The sequence below is a fragment of the Panthera tigris genome, chromosome A1 (assembly GCF_018350195.1).
Source record: "Panthera tigris isolate Pti1 chromosome A1, P.tigris_Pti1_mat1.1, whole genome shotgun sequence".
Lineage (NCBI taxonomy): Eukaryota > Metazoa > Chordata > Mammalia > Carnivora > Felidae > Panthera > Panthera tigris.
This window is the reverse complement of record NC_056660.1, coordinates 94653117-94672448: the sequence shown is the minus strand read 5'-3', so window position 1 is coordinate 94672448 and position 19332 is coordinate 94653117. Positions and strand designations below refer to the sequence as shown.

The following is a 19332-nucleotide window of genomic DNA, read 5'->3' as shown; positions in this document are numbered from 1 at the left end:
CTGCTCACGCTCTATCTTTCTCTTTCTCTCAAAAATAAATAAATATTAAAATATATATGTATTTTTTAACCTGGGTGGCTTGGTCAGTTAAGCCTCTGACTCTTGATTTCAGCTCAGATTACGATCTCACGGTTCATGAGATCGAGCCCCCAGGTCGGGCTCCAGGATGGGCATGTAGCCTACTTGGGATTCTCTCTCTACCTCTCTCTCTCTGCCTCTCCCCTGCTCACGTGTGCACGCTCTCTCTCTCAAAACAAACTTTTAAAAATATCACTTTTAAGTCAATATGTGAATGCCAAAATTGTTCCTTTAAGGATTTACATATATATTTCATTGCTTAAAACATGGTGGAACTCTCCTTGAAGAGTGGTCTTCAGGGACTGATGAATACTGGCTTTCACTACCACTGAAAATCCTTATCCTTTGAATATGAATTTGATTTTTAACATAGAAAAAAAAAACACTGGAAAACAAACATGGTGTATTATTAGATCAAGGTGTGACTTTCAAGATACTTTTCCTATATGGTCCATAAAATAAACTCTAAAGGCAGCTGCAAAACAGAGTTTCAATTACGTTGTGAGAGGCGGTACAGAGTTCTCCCCCAAAAGGACAGTTCTCCCATGGATGATTCCAGTGTGCTTGTTTTAAAAATCAAAATATATATATTACGATTGGTCTTGTTATAAAGCTCATTCAGCCCGACGGTGACCAAGGAGACTTGAAAGAAAAGTCAGCATGAGGGTAATACTCCAGAGTCACAGGGCCACAGAGTCTCAGGTGGTCTCAGCCAAATGTACCACAATGTCCCATCCCCTCAAGGGAGCTCCATACCCACCAGCCAGTTGTTCCTTTGAACACTTTCTCATATAGGTTATTTCTGGGCAAGAAAATAAAGGTCTAGGAAGGCAGTGCTGGGGTCAAACAAAAAGTACAGAGGAAAAGACCTTTTCTTTTTTTTAATTTAGAGACTTCTGTATCACTTATAAAGAGTTATGTTGACATTTAAACTTTTTAAACGCTTAAGAAATGCTCAATCTGTAAAAGAAGGATATAAATAATCTGCAAACTAATTAACTCCCTGAATAATATCAGAATTAACTGCTCAAACCATGGAGAGTCACAGAAGACTCATTTCTGTAAACTTCGGAGACAAATTTTCAAGCTGTTATCTACTTCTTGTTTCTGCACCTGCTGCTCAAGTTATCAAACTGTGTTGGTTTCTTTAGTGAAACTTCAGACTCATTCTGGAGTAATGACTCATGATGTTGAATTTGTTTCTTTCTCTCTTTTTTTTTTTTTAAGACTGACTTTTGAACAGGACATAGAACGTGGCAACACAGATGGCCTGGGAGACTGTCACAGTAAGTAAAGCTTTTTATCCACGCACATCTTGGTGCAAAGACCCTTTTATCGGACGGCCTAGAAACGTCACCCCACATGTGGCCCTAGTGCGGCTCGCACTAAAATATGCATAAGTAACAGAAATCATCTTCTACACATCAAGGAAACAGCGTGTTATGAAGCCAGTGTTGTCGATGTCGTTGCTACAAATGCTGGCGCCTATTCCACGGTATTCACTCTAGAGGATAGTAATTATAGCAGAGCAGTAAGTTAGATCAACATTTCCATTAAAAAACTAGTTTTAAAAAACGTGTTTTTACCCTGCAATTTTTAACCAAATAATAAAAAGATTGATTGCTATACTCTAGCTTTTTAATTGAATGGGAGTGTTTTGTTCTTCTTGAACTTATCGACTAACAAAAGTAATTATTTTTCTAATGAGATTTATGGCTATTACCATTTGCAGTAAAGAAAATTTTCAGAAAGAACCCACTCAAGTAAAGGGTGACTCAAAATAACCTTTTTATAGGAATTAACCTTTTATGCTTAGCCCCAAGTTCATTTCCAAAATTATTAAATGGCAACATTTTAGTTGGAACTTAGTATAAAAGGTCCTGGTCAAATGTCTGCCCAGTTGTCCTGCGATCTGATTAATATGGGTATTCTCCTGAAAATGTTTATTCATGCTAATTTAGAGAAGAATGCCATTCTCTTAGAAAATACTTAGTTTGCAGTGTTTTAAATCTTTGAGCCATAAGTACTGAAATTTCTGACTCTAAGGTACCATTCAACTTTCTACCGTATCTTTTTTTGGAGATCAAATATAACCAAAGAGGGATATGGGCATCCTCATCTCCAAATTTTTTGCTGTATTTATTTTGTTTCCAAATATTCGATATTGGCAAAAGCTTCTTCTTATGTCTTCAAACACAGAATTTATGAGTTCATAAATCAACACGGGAGACAGTGGCATCACCAAAAGATCTGTGTTACTTGTGTGCAGTGAGACAGTTTGAGGTTTGATCAGTGGATCTCAATCACATTGGTGCCTCATGGCTCCATTTTCAGGGAAACAAGTTTCGGTTTGTGCATGTGTCTATGTGAGCGAACTTAAATTAGCTGACTTCAGTGAATAATTTGCTTCATATTTTTAGGATCTGGTGGTATGGGCATCTGTAGAAAATAGGAGTGTCAACGGGAACTGAATAACTAAACACGTGAGAAATGTGAAAATGGTTGTTAACTGTCTCCATCACGTGTCCACAACACCAGTAGGGCTCACACCACATGTGTGTGTTCGGGCCAAGGAACCTACGGAAGCCTCTGTACCTAACACGGGGGAGATCCTCAGGCCCCAAGCCAGCGATTTACTCTTCAGTCTCAGTGTTCAAGCCTCCGTGTTTTCGTGTGCTTCCTAACCTTGAACTCTATTACCGGTGCAACATTTAGGGTGCCGGCTTAGGGCAGGAGGTACACTTGACCTTCTGCTGCCTTTCCTAGTGGCTTCTCTGCTCTTTGTGCTCCTGCTGGAGTATGACCTGCTTCTATGAGACACATCTATTCACACAGAGGCACGCAGAGGGTTCAGATAACATGTGCATGGTGACTCTTGAACAGGATTGTAAAGGGAAATGGGGGAATCATGAAGAGTTGGTGTCAGAGGCTGGATAGCAAGCAAGCTAAATGAGCCAGTGATAAGACCCAGACACATGCACATGTGTGCGTTGCCTATACGTGTATATGAGTATTTTTATTTTTGTTTTTAATTTCCCAATGAAAACCTATGATGAATTCAGAACATTGTGATACTGGACAGTTCCTTACAGCATGGTCGAGAGGATGAAATGAGAGAGAATATAAAGAAAACTGTTTTGCAAGTGTGGTCTGACTGTCACTTATTTCGCCCACATACACACCCCACTGTACAGAGTAAGGCACATAGAATGGCAGTTCCCATTGTTTCTACAAACTCTTGCTTTTTCTTTGAGTCTTGAAAACAAAGGCAGTGACTCTGAGGAAACTCACTCGGAAAAGAGATAGGAGGGTATGAAATCGGACCCAGTACGAAGCGTCTTGTATTACAAGCAGAAATTAAAAAGCACTTACTTAGTAGTGGGGATCATATGTTAGCATAATTCTGTATTAGCTCATTCCTACTTACAATGTAAGTCACACTAAGCACAGTGTTACACATTAAGTAACCTTCTCCTCCCTTTTGTCTTCCAGATTCCTTCGTGGCCCTGAATGGTAAGGAAGATATTACTCATGATTTAATATCGATGGAAATCTATGTGGGAACTCCTCTTCCACTAATCCTCTTGAGTATTTTCCAACCTTAGGTTTCTTTTTTAATTAATTTTTTATCCTCATTATTTTTTTTATAGACATTTCAACTCCTCTTCCAGATCATGAAATGTCTTACAACACAGTATATGGTCAGTTTATAGATTTCTTTTTTTTTTTGTAATTTTAAGCCACTCATCCTGTGGTAGTTTATAGTTTTCATCCCTAAACATCACGGACCAGATTCTTTGTTACTTCAGGGCCCCAATTCACTAAAATTATTTCTTAATTTCACAGTGCTTCAAAAATCACTCTATGAGAGACAACTGACGTATGAGACTGGTTCCTACATTTTTAATCCACATAACGTGAAATTTGCCAACCTTAGGGAATTCGGTGAATATGTTTAATGAGTTCTTGAGGGAGAAGTAATTGCTTTTGGACACAAATTCATCCAAGATAAAAGAACAGTGCTTGTAACTAATAGGCTGTAGCTCTTGACTGGTAAGAATACCATTCCCTAAAATGCTGACTTTCAGGGCAGTAACCTCTGCAGGGGAAAAAAAATCTAGACATCATGCAGACACCAGCCCTTACTAGGCAAACCTTTCCAATATCACATGGAAATTAGCCATCAAAATTTAAGTTCACAAAGAGTATGACTATTTAGACATATTTTCAGTGACAGTTCTTCAGAATGTATACAGGGAGGAGTGGTGTGGGGGGAATGATGTGCAAACAGGATTCCTCCCGTTGTTTCCACTCTGAAATACACACTGTATTAAACAAAGCCATGAAGTCCATAAATAAAACATTCTGAGTTCTTTAGAAGAAAACTTTAGAAGTGCACCACTGCCATTCTCAGAGTTCTCCCTAATGTTTGCGAGGATAAACCATTCGTGTGTTTTTTAATGTTTATTTATTTTGAGAAAAAAAGACTGAGTGTGAGTGGAGGGGAGAGAGGCAGAGAGAGGGAGAGAGAATCCCCAGCAGGTTCTGTTGTGTCAGCGCAGAGCCCTATGTGGGGCTCAATCTAACGAACCTCAAGATCATGACCTGAGCTGAAAGCAAAAGTTGGAGGCCTAACCGACTAGCCACCCAGGCACCCCCGTGTGCTTTTGAAATATAATATGAAAAACACGTGTGATGGTAGATTTAATAAGCTTTGCATTATAATGGGGACCTAAGAGTTTCACAGATGCACATTTTATAGTTTTTGTGTTAAAAATCTGTAACAATTACAGTTCTAGGATGGTGTTTGTAGAGGTAATAAAGGAAGGGGGAAACAGGGAAAGAAAAGAGAGCAAGGCAGGTTTAGAATCTGAAGAAATAGTTCAAAATAGTTCAAAATAAACAAACATGTTTAATAGCGCTATGTCCACTCTTCCTCCCTGTGTCCAACTGGCATAAATAAAAAGCCTCTTTGAAAGTACTAAAGACCATGTGGTCCTAAATGAGCTAGCTGCACAGTTATGGAAAACAATGCCTGGTTTCTCCTTCCTGTTCTCCTGGTGGAGGGAGGCAGTGGGGAGCAGACGAGTCCACAGAATTCATCCACCTTTAGCCTTCTCTCATCTGTGACTCAAGCCAGTATACTGAAGACCAGCGACGAAGAAAAATTTCTCAGGAGGCAGATGTCGTCTAGCTTAGCTCGCCCGTCAACAAGAGAACCCACTTAGCATCTACTCTCCTCCAATATCATACTCTGCAATCACTTCCTGTAATTGAATAATCTTTATCAGATATTGAGAAATCCAGGTCTTAAGTCTAATTGAACCAGCAACCTCCCTAGCATTCATCAACTGGACAAAGACCAATTTTAACTCCCAGGTAATTTCTCATATAAGAAAGAATAATCAAATCATGGGATGCTTTTTGTGAACAAAAATCACTCTCCAATCTATGCTTCTCTCTTATTTCCTTTACAAAAGGAAAGGAACTTACTAATTCCTCCATATTAACATAATGCCTGTTTGTCCTCAGCTCTTGATCAGTGATTTCTGTGATGAAAAAGAAGAGCTGGACTTTTCCTTAATGATCCTGTCCGTTTTAGGCTAATTCATCCAGTGTTAAGTGGTTAGATGATTGACCGCCAAAATGAGAACTCAACCAGACAGTACTTACGAAAGAAAACACAGAGACTTTCTTTTCACAAACTATTGTAAGAAATGCTTACTTTGCCGTTAGAAAACCTAGAATAGATTTAATTCACTCAGCAAATATGTGTTGAGTGCCTTCTGTGGTGCCAGGCACTGGACTAGACACTGTATTTCTCCCATCAAAGGAGGGACCAATGGGGCGCCTGGGTGGCTCAGTCGGTTAAGCATCCAACTTTGGCTCAGGTCACGATCTCGTAGTTCGCAAATTCGAGCCCCGTGTCGGGCTCTGTGCTGACAGCTCAGAGCCTGGAGCCTGCTTCAGATTCTGTGTCTCCCTCTCTCTCTCTCTCTCTGCCCCTTGCCCGCTCACATGTCACTGTCTCTCTCACTCCCTCTCTCTCAAAAATAAACAAACATTAAAAAAATTGTTTTTTATAAAGGAAGGACCAAATTACTATTTTTATCTGCATAGATATAGACTAGGAAGCCAACCACAAAGTCCAAAATACACTCACTGTTTCCAGCTGTGTCCTTTGCATGTCCCCATAAAATGTTCAGGGGCTGAGTGCAGGTTCATAAAGAGAGCCACAAAGCTCGAACTGCCTAACCCAGAAAAAGGAATCATTACAATAAACCATGCAAACTCTCCGCTTGGCAAAAGTTCTGTGCAACACCAGTTACATATGTGAGAACCCCCTTTTTAGTGAATTGGACCCTGACTATTTTCCTTCTTTCTCCCTTTCTTGTATTGATTTAATGTCTCTTGTTTTGTGTCTAATTGGCTACAGTCATTGTTAATAAGTTATAGTAGTTTGAAGGGTCTCTAACCTCTGGAATCACAAAGACTTGTAGATATAGAGAAACAATATGATGCATATTAAAGTTAACTTCTAAAATATATCTATTTCATTATATATTATAAGAATAATATATCAGGGGCACCTGGCTGGCACAGTCAGCTGAGCGTGCAACTCTGGATCCTCAGGGTCGTGAGTTCGAGCCCAACACCGGGTGGAGAGCTTACTTCAAAAAAAAAAAAAAAAAAAGAAGAAGAAGAAGATGTCATAAGGTCCACTGATTAAAATATGACCTTTCACAGTGGATTAACAGGACAAAATTATAGGTTCCAAGCCTACTGACTTGTAATACCATATTTACAAATGACTGCCTATTTTTGTAGCATGATTTTGGTTGCAGAGTCTCGTAATGAATGCACAAAAAATTATATAGCCTGTAGCGTCAGATGTTAAAAAGGAAGATAAGTGATTTCCTTTTAACGTGTTTAAGTTTAGAGAAGTAGCAATACTAATACACCTCTTTGATTTCAAACTAAGGACTGCTGTTTAATGATGCTTTTACAAGGCAGTCCTAAAACTTTTGAGAATTTCTTTGACTCTGATTCACCAGTGGCACGTGTTACCTGTCCTCACGCATAAGTTCCAAAGAATACAAACCTCATGCTGCTCGACTTTTTTTTTTTTTAATTTTGAGTACATCGGATGCATGGTTTCTCTAGATTTACATATAGAAAATGGGGATGTGGTGGGTATTAGACTAACGCTTCAGCCATAGGAAGGAGCTGATTTCTCACATTTGTGTAAAGCATTTTCCTACCTAACTACCATCTGGTCCACATTAATTTCCTCTCATAGCCATAGCTTTCCATTACCAATGAGTTTTCCATGTATTTGCAGCATATGGTCCAGGAAATCTTTCGACGGAGAATGTGTCCCTTAGGCATATATTTCCCCTAGATTACCGTATTAAGAAATGTTCTCCCTAAACCATACTTAGGGCATTACCATAAAATTGCCCCTTGAACACAGTTAAATTGAAAGTACTCAAAATGCATATCAATTCAGGTAAAAGAAATTCTTGCTACTTGGAGAAAAGGGTTTGTTTGGTTTTTTTTTTCCTTCCCGCCTTTCTAACTCCCTACAAAGCAATGTCTCATTGTTTGCTTATGCTGGGTGCTGAATGCTCTCTTAGGCTGGCCATATATTTTGTTACAGCAGTGCAGAATTCAAGAGTAGAAAACGGAGGCTACATTTTAGACCTCAGTATAAGCGAAAAAGAAATAAAAGAAATTCTGTATTTCCAAGTCCAGGTTAATTTCCCTACCTCTCTGTTCTCTTATCAGCACTGAGATGAGAAGCAAAACCCAGAAATGTAAAGAAATAAAAATTAAAAAAATAAAAAAATAAAGTCTAGGTGCAGACATTCCTGAGTTTGAAATGAACATGTTCTTAACAGTTGGATATAAACCAGACTTTGTGCAACAAAGCTGATGTCTGAGGCTGTGCAGAAGCCAAACAAACTCTACATAGAAAGCGGTTTCTTAAATGTTACTCAAGTTCTGTGGTGGCATTTAAGGGTGGTGCTTCCAGAGAAATCAATATAGCTTAGGTGAGCCACCTAGCTTCCCTGCTTCTTCCCCGCCATCTTTCGAACAAAATGTTGCCTGTCGCGTGCAGTATTAAAGTCTCCTGGGAATCCAACTTCCCATGCTAACTGTAAAACAGAAGAATGCAGAGTATTGCTCATTCTAATCTTTCTTTCTGGTCACCAGTATTTTATTGAACACATACGTGGTGATCGCAGCCCAAGGCTGGAACCACTTGTGAATCCACCCTACCTTCTACCAGAGGCACCGGTTACAAATTCGCAGTAGTTGCCTTGATATCTTTTTAAACATTGTTCGAGAGGCTGCTATAGGTAAGACAGTTTCATAGACTCTACTCGGAAATCACAGAGAGGTAAAGTTTTCTTTCTCCGAGAGAGAACAGGTAGTGGGCCTTCTTGAAATCATCGTGACAGTTTATACCAGAGCACCTGGTGCCACTTGTACTTAGCCTTATGGCATGATGGGAGGAAAGCAGAGGAATGTGTTCACAGGAAAAATCCAGAGTGTCGGCCCTAACTCCCAACCTGGCCATTCTTTTTCTGATGTTTTCCTGTGGTAGGCTACTCTGGATCCCAAAAAGCTCTCCCTTTCTAATCTGAATCACGTCAGTCAGTGTGGCCTCAAGAACAACCTTTACGAGGTAGGAGTCATGAGACCGTGAAACTGGCTTTGCTGGAATGACACACAAAAGGCACAGCCAGAGCAACACGGGGCGGCTGACGCTGCCATCCCAGGGAACCGGTGGTGGAGGCAGGCGGGCACTTCTCTCAGAAATAGGAAGTTTATGAGGCCGAGTCGAAGCTGAAAACCAGACACACCCTCCGTGAGAAAGGCTCAGGACAGCGGCGCTGTTTGTAACACTACCATGCACCTGCCCCGCCAGTCACACATGGTGACCCCCCAGAGCAGACCCGTCCCGCCTTGACCAGTGCTGAGGGAAGACCCAAGCCGGACACTAGGACTTCTTGAGCGTGTTCTGTGTGTCGGACACTGCTGGGTGCTTTCACCACCATGTCGCTTCTATCCTCCCAACGCGGAGAGGGAAGCAACATGCCCATTTCGCGCACAAGGAAAACGAAGGCCCGGAGAGATTGAGGGAGTCTCCCAGGCTCACCCAGAGAGCAGCCCAGATAGGATCTGGCCCTTCATCGTCTAACGGCCAGGGCGGGGAGTCTCCTGCTGAACCCCAACCCCTCAAGCCTGTTCTTTCTCGGGCCGTCTCCTTTCAGGCTTACTGCCGGCTCGGGTGTCCCACTCTTGGCCTCTGTGCCGAGGGAATGTGGGGGTCTCCGCTGATGCTCTCCCTAACTGTATTTATGATGAAAACAGGGCACTCCAGTTCCCTCTTGCCCAGCACCACCACGTCGGATGCAGCGGCTCAAGAGGGGTATGAGTCTAGGGCGGGAAAGCTGGACTGGAAGGACCTGCTGCACTCACCCGACAGCACAGACTCTTTGGGGGCAGTGTCTTCCCGTAATCACCAAGACCAGAAGGGTAAGGCCTTGGAAATGCCTCTTCCTCTGGGGGGAAGAGGGAGGGAAAAGTGAGGAGGGCTGTGTAACTGCTTCCAGCTGAGCCACAGCAGCATCTCAGGCACCCCCAGCACACGATGCTCCCAAGCTTCCTCAAAAAACACCTCTCTGCACCAGGCTCGATCCTAAATTATACCCCCAGCGAGGAGAAACCACACAAAACAAATAACACATCCTTCTGAGCTTCCTCCATCCCAAAGGGGAGCAGCTTGGCCCAGTGCAGATCCTCCCCCCACCCCGGCTCCTCTGAGCTCAGGCCTCAACGCTGGGTCCTCTTCTCCCATTCCCTAACTGGATGGAATGCAGGGCCGGCCCCGGCGTGTGCGTGTCATCATAGTAAAGGCCCGTTTTAATGGGTGAGTGGAGAAATAGCAGGGCAGAGCCTTTTCTGGCTGGTGGCATCTCTCACTCACACGTGGTGCTGAATTTGAATAGAGCCGCGGTCCTGCAATGTACTGTAATTGCCCTTTGAGGACAACAGCTAAGACAAAAATATGTTATTTAATCAAGCAGAATTGCTATGCATTTAAAACGGAAAGGAAGCTGCACTCAATGAAAGGGACTCTACTGTGAACTGTCCTAAATTCTCCCCTGCTTTCTTTGCTCAACTAGAGACAGGAAATGTCCTCTTCTTTTCTCGCCAGTGGCTGCTTCTGGTAACACATCCTACTTTAGCTGCAGCTGCAACCAAAGAGGCCTTTACTTGTCCAAAAAACAGTCTTGTAAATCAGAGACTGAAAAGCCCAGTTATGTTGCGAGCTGTTTCCCCTCATTCAGAATTGTTCACTTCTATATGTTTTCAAGGGTTTCATCCAAGCAAGGGTTTGAGTCTCGAGGACGGACCAGCCATGGTGACCCTTTGGAAGACCGTCTGTCATGTCCTCCCTCAGGGTTTTCTCTATACGTATTTCCATCTTGACTTTTAGATGATGTTTTCCAGGCAGACTCACATGCTCAATTTTCACCCTCTTTTTTGCAACTCACGTCGTGAGAGTGCCATACGCTCTGCTGCTCTACGTGCTAAAAAGTGAAGATTGTAGCCCTTTTAACTTGTGCTCAAGCACGTTCCCATAATCACTTTGATTATTCTTCTATAACTTTTCATATTCCCTGCCCCAAAGCTTAAAAACAGCAGCTTTTGTCTCAGCAGCCTCTTGAAGTTGGAGGCCTCCCTCCCTTTACCATTCCCTAGAAAGCGCCAGGCTCCTCAGTGGTGGCACAGAACTATCACATCAGGCCACGAGCCCTAGCATGTGCCATTATTTGTTATGTGTGGCTCCAGATCGCAGATGTGGGAGTCTTGGCCGAGTTCTCAAGAAGAGACGGCTCTGTAAAATTGCTTCGTGTTTGCCCACTGCCAACTTTCTGAAAAACCAAACGGCCTTTCCAATAAAGCATTAAATATGTCAGCCAAATATCTAGCTGTTGGTTACAATCATTTCCTCTTCACTTCACTGAGACGGGTGGCATGAATCTTCTCCAATCGTTAACTCCCCCAAGGGATGGAGGTTATCAAAGAGTCCAATTAACACTTTGACAGATCATTTTAAAATTCGGCATTGTTCATTCTCTTGGGTCTTATTATGAATATTGACAAAGCTGGAAGCAGTCTACAAATTGTCAGACAATGGTGGCAGAGGTGATTGCATGGGTGTTTAACATGATCACTGTTCTTGTGCTATTAACTCCTTGCCTTGCCCTGTCAAATTCGAGTTTGGTTTTTGACAGTTGATTATGTATTTGATGGGGCAATGACAACGGGTTGTTATGCAGAAAAAAAAAATTTTTTAATGTAGCTTAATGTTCCTTTTACCATGATTTTTATGATTTTAATTTCCATTTTGCTCTGAATTGTTTTTCTGTTTTAATGTTCACGATTTATTTCAAACTTCTGTTCTGTTTTGCCAAGCACTGTGTGGTTGGACTTGGTGATGGCGTTCCTCTGTTGGAAAAGTCTAGTTTCTTTTCTGACTCATTATGACGTCCCCTAACTTGGCCCAATCTGTGATCTCCTCGCTTCTTCTCATTCCCTGATGTGGGTGCCTTAATGATGTCACACCCGTGTGTGCAGCATCTCCTGGGATGCGAGGGTTTCCTGGGTTTTGCGTGGGCCTCTGGCAGGTGCTCTTTTCACTGGGTCAATTGTCTCATGGGAATGTGACATTTGTGTGCCCCAGCTTTAGGAGCTAAATATACTCTGGAATTGTTTCTAAAATATCACACATTTCCCCGCTAAGCAGAAAATGTGTCCCGCTCACCAGCTAGCTAAGGAGTCAAGTGTCCCATGCCTTTTTTATTCTGGCTGAATAAAGCCAGTGAGCAAAGGAGCCCACAGCTCTGCTCTGCAGACATGGTGAACACCACTGGGCTGGTCCCGCTCTGCCCCACCTCATCCTCCAAAAGATGCTGCATTTCCAGAGTATGTTTGCTTGCTGTTTTCTTTCTTTTCCTCGCTGTGTCTTTTGTCCTGATTTAATCCTGTGCGTCCCTCACATTCTGTCAAAGCACCAATCCTCACCTTGCAATCTAACCCCCTTCTGCTACCATTGTTCTCAGCCTCCCCCTTTCAAAATAATAGACCCAAGCCCTCTCTCTGCCCTTCTGTGGAATGTTCCAAGGCTCTTTCCTTCTACACTGTAAGTAGCATTCTGAGGCTGTATGTACACATACAGGCATACTAACAAAGCGTGAGAAGAGGCCTGTGAGGCTCGGAGAAGCATTATCACAGAAAATGAAGTAATTTTCTCTCTCAGTAACTGGCCTTGCCCTTCATTACCCTACTGGCCTTGTCTAATGTCTCTTGTCCTTACTGCTTTTCTTTAAAATTGCCTGATATCTTTCAAGCCCTAGATTCATTAGTAAAAACACAGCCAACTGCACTGTTTTATCTCTGGGTCCCTAGATGTCTGGAGCCGCTAGAGCCAGCCCTTTAATCACCAAGTTGATAAATTGGATGCAGCCCTGGCTACTTCTTTCTTGGTTTTGCCACATTTAAAAATATATATTATTTATTCATCTTATAACCATTGAGGTGGTAATGAGTAGTTACAAAGGGGCTCTAATTACATATGAATAAGAAAGAAAATCCACTTTATTTTTAGATCTGGCTTGTCTCCCCCCACCTCCCTTTCCACAGCAAAAGAAATAAGAGCTTTCTTTTTTAGGTTAGGCAATACTGAAAATTAATAGCCACTCTTGTGCCTCTTGTTTCTGACCAATAGTAATAATACTATAAAACCTTATTTCCAAGAAGACTGGAAGATACGTGAGGGAATTAGCCATGTACCGATCTGCCAAGAAAGCTGTGTAGCGTCAATATAATATGTAAATGCTGACCACTGGTGTTAGGTCCCAAGAATAAATCAGAACAGAAGGAAATCCCCTACTTCAGACTTGCGAGAGTTCTTGTGAGCTGTCAGAAAACAGATAAAATGGTCAATCTATACAGAGATGTTCCCATTTGAGTGGAAATGCCAGCACTGTCGTATGCTTATATATTTCGGGATACCTTTAAAGTGAGATGTCACCAATTACATTTAGTCAAGAGGATACACTCACTGCAGACAAGAAAAAGAGGTAGAAATAGAATTTAAATTCGAGATCAAATGAATAATTTAAACTAAAACATACAGTAGATGCTGAGTATGTTTTAATCAATGTACAAGCTATCTGTGTGAGCAATTTTACTTGGGGAAATAATCTTACAGTAAGATACATAAAGTATGATGAGGAGTATATTGCCCACCCTTCCTAACTATCCTGAATAGAATTTTTTTTTCTTTTTAAAAAAATTTTTTTAACATTTATTTATTTTTGAGAGACAGAGAGAGAGAGCGCATGAGCAGGGGGGGGGGGGGGGGGGGGGGAGGGGGACACAGAATCCAAAGCAGGCTCCTGGCTCTGAGCTGTTTGTTAGCACAGAGCCCGATGCGAGGCTCTAACTCACAAACTGCAAGACGGTGACCTGAGCTGAAGTCGGACGCCTAACCGACTGAGCCACCCAGGCGCCCCCCTGAATAGAATTTGCTAAAATCACAGAGTTTATCAACAATTCCTCCAACGCAGGGTCACCTACAGCAGTAGGGCCCCCCCAAGTAGGACGATGATTTAGGTGCCTCTGGTGATCCTGGCATTTGAGAGTACTAAATCCTGTGGAAGAAGGTCACATCACACCCTTTTTGTTTCTCTTTCAGTCTTCTGGGTTAGGTTGAGGAAGAAGTCTGTTTGAGGCTCTATCATTAATAACTCCCTTAACGTGCTACTCTCCTGCTTTGACAAGAAAAAAACAGGCTTTCGGCTAGGGGCTTCGCCAGGCAGCTGTAGCTAGCTGGAATTAACACTGTTTTGCTTTTAATTACTTTTTTATGGTTACTTCCTATCTATGAAAAGTGACGTGCTTTTTTTTCCCATTTGTGATAATGATACAAAGTTTCTATCTGAAATCTACTTTAAAGGTAATTTAAATAAAATACTAAGTAAACACGAATGCAGGAAGTGTAGGGATATAAAAATACTAAGCAAAGAGTATGGTCGGTGAGTCTCACTGGAATCACTGAAATTGTGGTACTGTAGTTGCCTGACTAAGCTCTGGGTAACTCTGGCCCGGGGCAATTATAGGAGCCCGGTGAGGATTAAACTCGCTTCTGCCTTTGGAAGGACAAGATGTAGAACCACCACGCTGCCGATGGCTGGGCTCTGAGCGCTGCAGTGATACGATCCGGTGCTCTTCCAACTACTGAGCTCTCTGAGTGGGGATGAGAAGTTTGGCCAAGTAGTTGTTTAGAGCAAAATGGATTTAGACTAAAAGGAAATCACTTATTCTAGCCTTGTTAAGAGTCTGGTGAGACTTTAGACCAGCAGTGAGCGCCCGAGTGATGCTTGCAGTGAGTTATTCCCCAAGTTGTGGCCTAGGGAGAGCTGAGCTTCGGCATTTCTGCTGCCAGTCTCCTTTTCTGAATTGGAAAGGACCCGTGTGTGATACAGTGTGTTCCCCTGACCTGGCAATAACCTACACTTGACCCTTTTTTCCCTGTGCTCTCATTCAAACCCTACCTATTCTGACTCTCAACCCCTCAGAGGTAGGCCTTCCTCATTAACAAGTTGAGAAATCCAGTTTGGGGTGAGTATTGTAGATACCAGAGCCTGGCCTTGAGTGCGCTTGCGTTTTAACAACCTCCAGTGCTTCAAACCTAATGGATTGGGGATTTTCAAGGGCCCCAGTTCTCTCAATGGGGTAAGTTATTTCTTGGCTCCTATCAAGTCTTATGTAGGTGATCTTACATACGGGGAAAAGTATCACTGATGACAACAGTAAAGGAAGAAAAACAAGCTTCTCTTCTTTGCCTGACTCCTCAACTTGGGCCAGATTTTCTCTGCCATTTCCTCAGTAACATTACCATAACAAAAATGTTTTCTGAGGCGTCTCAAGCAAAATTTATTACTGGCTCCATAGCACAGTGTTGGACGCCAGTAAGGAGTGAGAGGCTACACAAGAGATAGACACGGTTCCCATCCAAGAACCAGTGGACTGCCAGACAAAGCGTGCGCGCGCACACACACACACACACACACACACACACACACCAAAATGCATCCAGAAAGCCTCTCCGACCACCACTGCCTGTGTGAGCAAGGCAAAAGTGTGCACGGCAGGCTTTAGAAGAAAGTATCAGGCAACTGAAGACAGCTTGGCTGATGTCAAGGAACTTAGCCCTTGATAAAGGTTTCTCAGCCCCTTTTCTTTAGCCCTTCCCTTCAACCTGCCACTTGACGGGAAGGGTGCAGGGGATGGGGGGCAGGGAGTGAGGTATGTTTGGTACAGGATTCATATTCTAAGGTTTGAGGAAATGCTGCCCAAGTCAGGCTTTTTTGAACAGCTTGAGCTTTATTTCAAAAAGACCTAGCCTGTGGTAATTTGCATAGCTTTTATTAGTAAAACCTATAGTACCACAGTCAGTTTTAAATGTGACGGGAGGGCAGTCTCTGAGAATTCAGAGAAAAGGGCTCAGTCTGATGGCGAAGCCTACGAGAGAGCAGGCAGGGGCAAGAGGGTCCAGCTCCCACCCCACACTCCATGACTGACTGCACCGGGTGGGAATGGGCATGCTCACAGCCCAGGGACATGACGCGGACAGGGAACTGCCCACCGTCGTTCCAACAACCATTCTGAATTCAAGTTCACTTACGACTGTTTTTGAATGTTACAGGAAAGCTAGCCTTCAAAGTTCATAACACGTTTCTGAGTTGCTATTGCTGCTGATGATGAAAAAACAAGATACAATTCTTGAAATTCAGTCTATTAATATTTCAATTTGTAAATGGCACTATACCCACCCCATAAAGGTTTAGTATCATTTTTATTACTCTCTGTTAAACTATTGTAATCTCCAAGGTGGAGATGGGTCTAAAGAATGTTTGTGGGACATTATTTAGCGGTGACTGAGTAGGGTTACTAGAAAAAATACAGAATTCCTAGTTCAATTTCAGATAAGCCAATGATTTTTACTGTAATTATGTCCCATGGATTGCATGAGACATTCTTATACTAAAACGTTATTGTTTAGCTGAAGGTGAAATTTAACCAGATATTCTGTATACTACCTGGCTATCCTATTCAAAGAGACCGCTGATAATTTGACTTCAGTGAATATATATCTAATCTCTAGATTACAACTATCCTCTAACTCTTAGAAAACCTAGAATAACCTTTATAAGAGAAATTAAAATTTTCATTCTGTGAAAATATTATTACATATAATTTCAGAGAATTATCACCAGAAGTTACATACATGTTTGAAATGTGATAGATTTAAAATTAAAAGATTATCACTGGAAAACAGGCTTTCAAATGCCACTTTTAACCGAGAAAGGCTCAGAAAACAAACTGTTCCTAAACAGGGGCATAGTTAAAACTATTATTTTATTATTATTATTATTTATATGCTTTTCTGTATTTAAAAAAAAATTTTTTAAGTTTATTTATTTTTGATACAGTACAAGTGGGGGATGGGCAGAGAGAGAGGGAGACACAGAATCCAAAGCAGGTTCCAGGCTCCGAGCTGTCAGCACAGAGCCCCATGCAGGGCTCAAACTCATGAACTGTGAGATCATGACCTGAACCGAAGTCAGATGCTTAACCAACTAAGCCACCCAAGAGCCCCAAAACTATTGATTCTTTCTAATTCTATTGAACCTCAGGTTTTTATCAACTATAACAGTTGATGTTAACCATATGTATTTTTTTTAAATTATATGGCTGCTTTTGTTTTCCATTTCCATGGCGTTAGAGGAAATTAACTGGAATTCAGAAAGCACCAGAAAATATGTTTAATAATGGTGACAACAGCTCCAGTCTCAAAGAAAGGCAAACCAAAAACCTTAATTTCTTTCTTCATACGTTCAACAGACATTCAGCTAATGGTGCTATCTTTAAAATCAGTGTTACATTGGATACTGATCTGAATTCGACATATGTCCTCAACTCAAGGAGATTATAGTTTTTCAGGGGGGCACATGCAGGTGACCTCCTGGCTAGCCAATGGGGCAAAAGTGAAGTCTGAGAGTAAGAGAGGTAAAGGAAAGAGGGGCCAGTAGAGCTCTGAGAGTGGATTAAGAGAGACATAACTCAGATCCAAGTTCGGGGCTAGAGAAAGGCCTGGCAAAGTATTAAAGGATAAAAGGGAGAAGAAGGACATTTCAAGTTCAGTAAGTGACATGACCAGGACATGAAGTTAGGCAAGTAGAGAGTGTAATGAATGATAAAGAGACAAGTGATGTGCTGTGACCAAAGTGAGAGAGTCTACAGAGTCCAGAATGGGACTTGACATTGAAATGGTGGTCTGGAGCCTTAAAAGTCATGCTAAGGGGGTTGGGCTCTAGCTACAGGCAATGTTGGGAGAGGAAGATGGATGAGTGGGGAAAAGGGATGAAAGGAGGGTGGGAGGGAGGGAAAGGTAGAGATCAAGAGGACAGACAAATAATAAAGGGACCACTCAACAGTATTAGGTTATTAGTTACACATACACAGTAAGTTTGGGAATTGGAATTTTGCATTCGTTTTGGATCTAACATGTCTATTTCTACACATCGTTGGCATTTACCTCGTAGATGTTACTTGCCAAGCAAAGAGCTCTATCCTAGGTAAAGCCCCCAGCAAGCTGAACTCCAAATCTGGGCTTCTCTGCCTCTTTCATGAAAAACTTGGTTGCACATGGCACAGAGTTTTCACCCAGATCAGACTTTGAAACTGTGGGGGGGAGGGGGGGTACCTGGGAAAGAATGATAATATAATTCAGGAGCCACCATTTATTTTCACTATATTTAATATTTCTCCATCACCTACCAGAAAAGGAATCAATTTGTAGTCTCTGGCTTTCCTTTGAATAACTGAGGAAAGCAGTATAGTAAGAGGGTCAGGCACTGGGCTTCCCCACAGGTGATGTGGAAGTTTCCATGTAGCATGTGCTGGGGAGGAGGGCAAGGACTGGGAAGCCCGTGTGGAAGGCTCGAATTGTACTTGCAGCAGTGTAGGCAGGGACGGAGATTTGATCTAATTAATTCTGTATCCTCCTGACAACTTGCTGAATTTATCTAAGGTCTTGATGAGATTATTGTGGAAAGGGTAGAAGAAGAAAAAAAAAGTTAAATGTCAGCCATGTAGAAAGGTGTTTCATCTCCCTGCCTGCCTGAATCTGCACGCCAATATTTGAATTCTCCTTTTCTAGAGATCCCAACTAAAACTTTTTTTTTTTTAACCTAACATCCATTGTCTCAAAAAAATGAAGGGCTTAAATTATGATTCTGGAGACTTGAATTTTTTCTTCTAAAATCAGCAACTTAAACTTAAAAAACCAATTCACGTTCTAGAGGTGCTTCTTACCTTTAATCTGTAGCCACTTTTCAAGCCACATCACCCTTGACACGAAATCATTTTACCCCCACCCTTTCCCCTCAATCTTTTTCCATTCTCTCCTATCTTTTGCACAAAAACACGCACAATGGCAAAGTTTTCTGACAGCTTAATGGAACTTTCAAGGACTACAGGGACTAAGTTAGGCATGATCTTATTAACTGAACATCTGGAGTCGTTAAAAATTTGCTCTTTAACTGGTTCAACTGCATGGTGTTCATCTAAAATTTGTTTTGTCCTAACAATAAAATGGTAAAGAGTCCATCTGTATTTTGGATCACGTGTAATATTGGAAACATAATATTAGCTTTATCTCAAAACTTACTGATAGCTCATGTCCCAGAGTTTAAAAGTAAACAGACCCACCCACCCCCCCCCCCAAAAAAAATGCTTGTTCCAAGTTTCACTTTGCAAACATCACTGCTCCATAGACAAAGTGGTCCAGTAAGGGCAAAAGAGTGGAAAGTGGGAAATTTCCTGAAGACAGCTTCTCTTTCTTGACATTGGACATGAGAACGGCCCCAAAAGCTGCAAGCATTGCTCAGAATGCATAACTCATGTCCTTACCATAAAGAGAAAGACGCCGGAAAAGCTGTATTTGCGCACCGGGCCCAGGGAGACACAGGCAGTGCGAGGGACAGGTCAAGAGGCCTGCAAAGCGTTTGGGCTGCATTGCCGGCCTGCACGGAGCCACACAAGCTGCAGCACACGTAAGTCTCCCAGCACCTTGAATGACAGAAAGGCCCTCCAGTACACTAGTGA

The 19332-nt window shown here is 42.1% G+C and overlaps 1 protein-coding gene and 1 long non-coding RNA gene across 8 annotated transcripts in view; one reads left to right on the top strand and one right to left on the bottom strand.

The window, feature by feature from the left end:
• SEMA6A (semaphorin 6A) overlaps nucleotides 1–19332 on the top strand; it is a 134345-nt gene that overhangs the window by 100818 nt on the left and 14195 nt on the right. For 3 of the 5 annotated variants that reach the window (XR_006216154.1, XM_042982620.1, XM_015539608.2), the window contains 4 exons: nucleotides 1306–1364; nucleotides 3571–3591; nucleotides 3729–3779; nucleotides 9460–9624. Coding sequence is in view for 4 of the 5 variants with exons in the window: in XM_042982620.1 (XP_042838554.1) it covers nucleotides 1306–1364; nucleotides 3571–3591; nucleotides 3729–3779; nucleotides 9460–9624 (296 nt within the window). In the remaining variant the exon portion in view is untranslated. The remainder of the gene's footprint in view (nucleotides 1–1305; nucleotides 1365–3570; nucleotides 3592–3728; nucleotides 3780–9459; nucleotides 9625–19332) is intronic. The other 2 variants (XM_042982621.1, XM_042982622.1) reach the window with 2 other exon arrangements.
• LOC122237596 overlaps nucleotides 1–19332 on the bottom strand; it is a 117089-nt gene that overhangs the window by 88613 nt on the left and 9144 nt on the right. For 2 of the 3 annotated variants that reach the window (XR_006216177.1, XR_006216176.1), the window contains exon 2: nucleotides 6669–6749. This is a non-coding gene — a long non-coding RNA (uncharacterized LOC122237596). Of the gene's footprint in view, nucleotides 1–599; nucleotides 1583–6668; nucleotides 6750–19332 lie in introns of those variants that run through there. The other variant, XR_006216174.1, reaches the window with a different exon arrangement.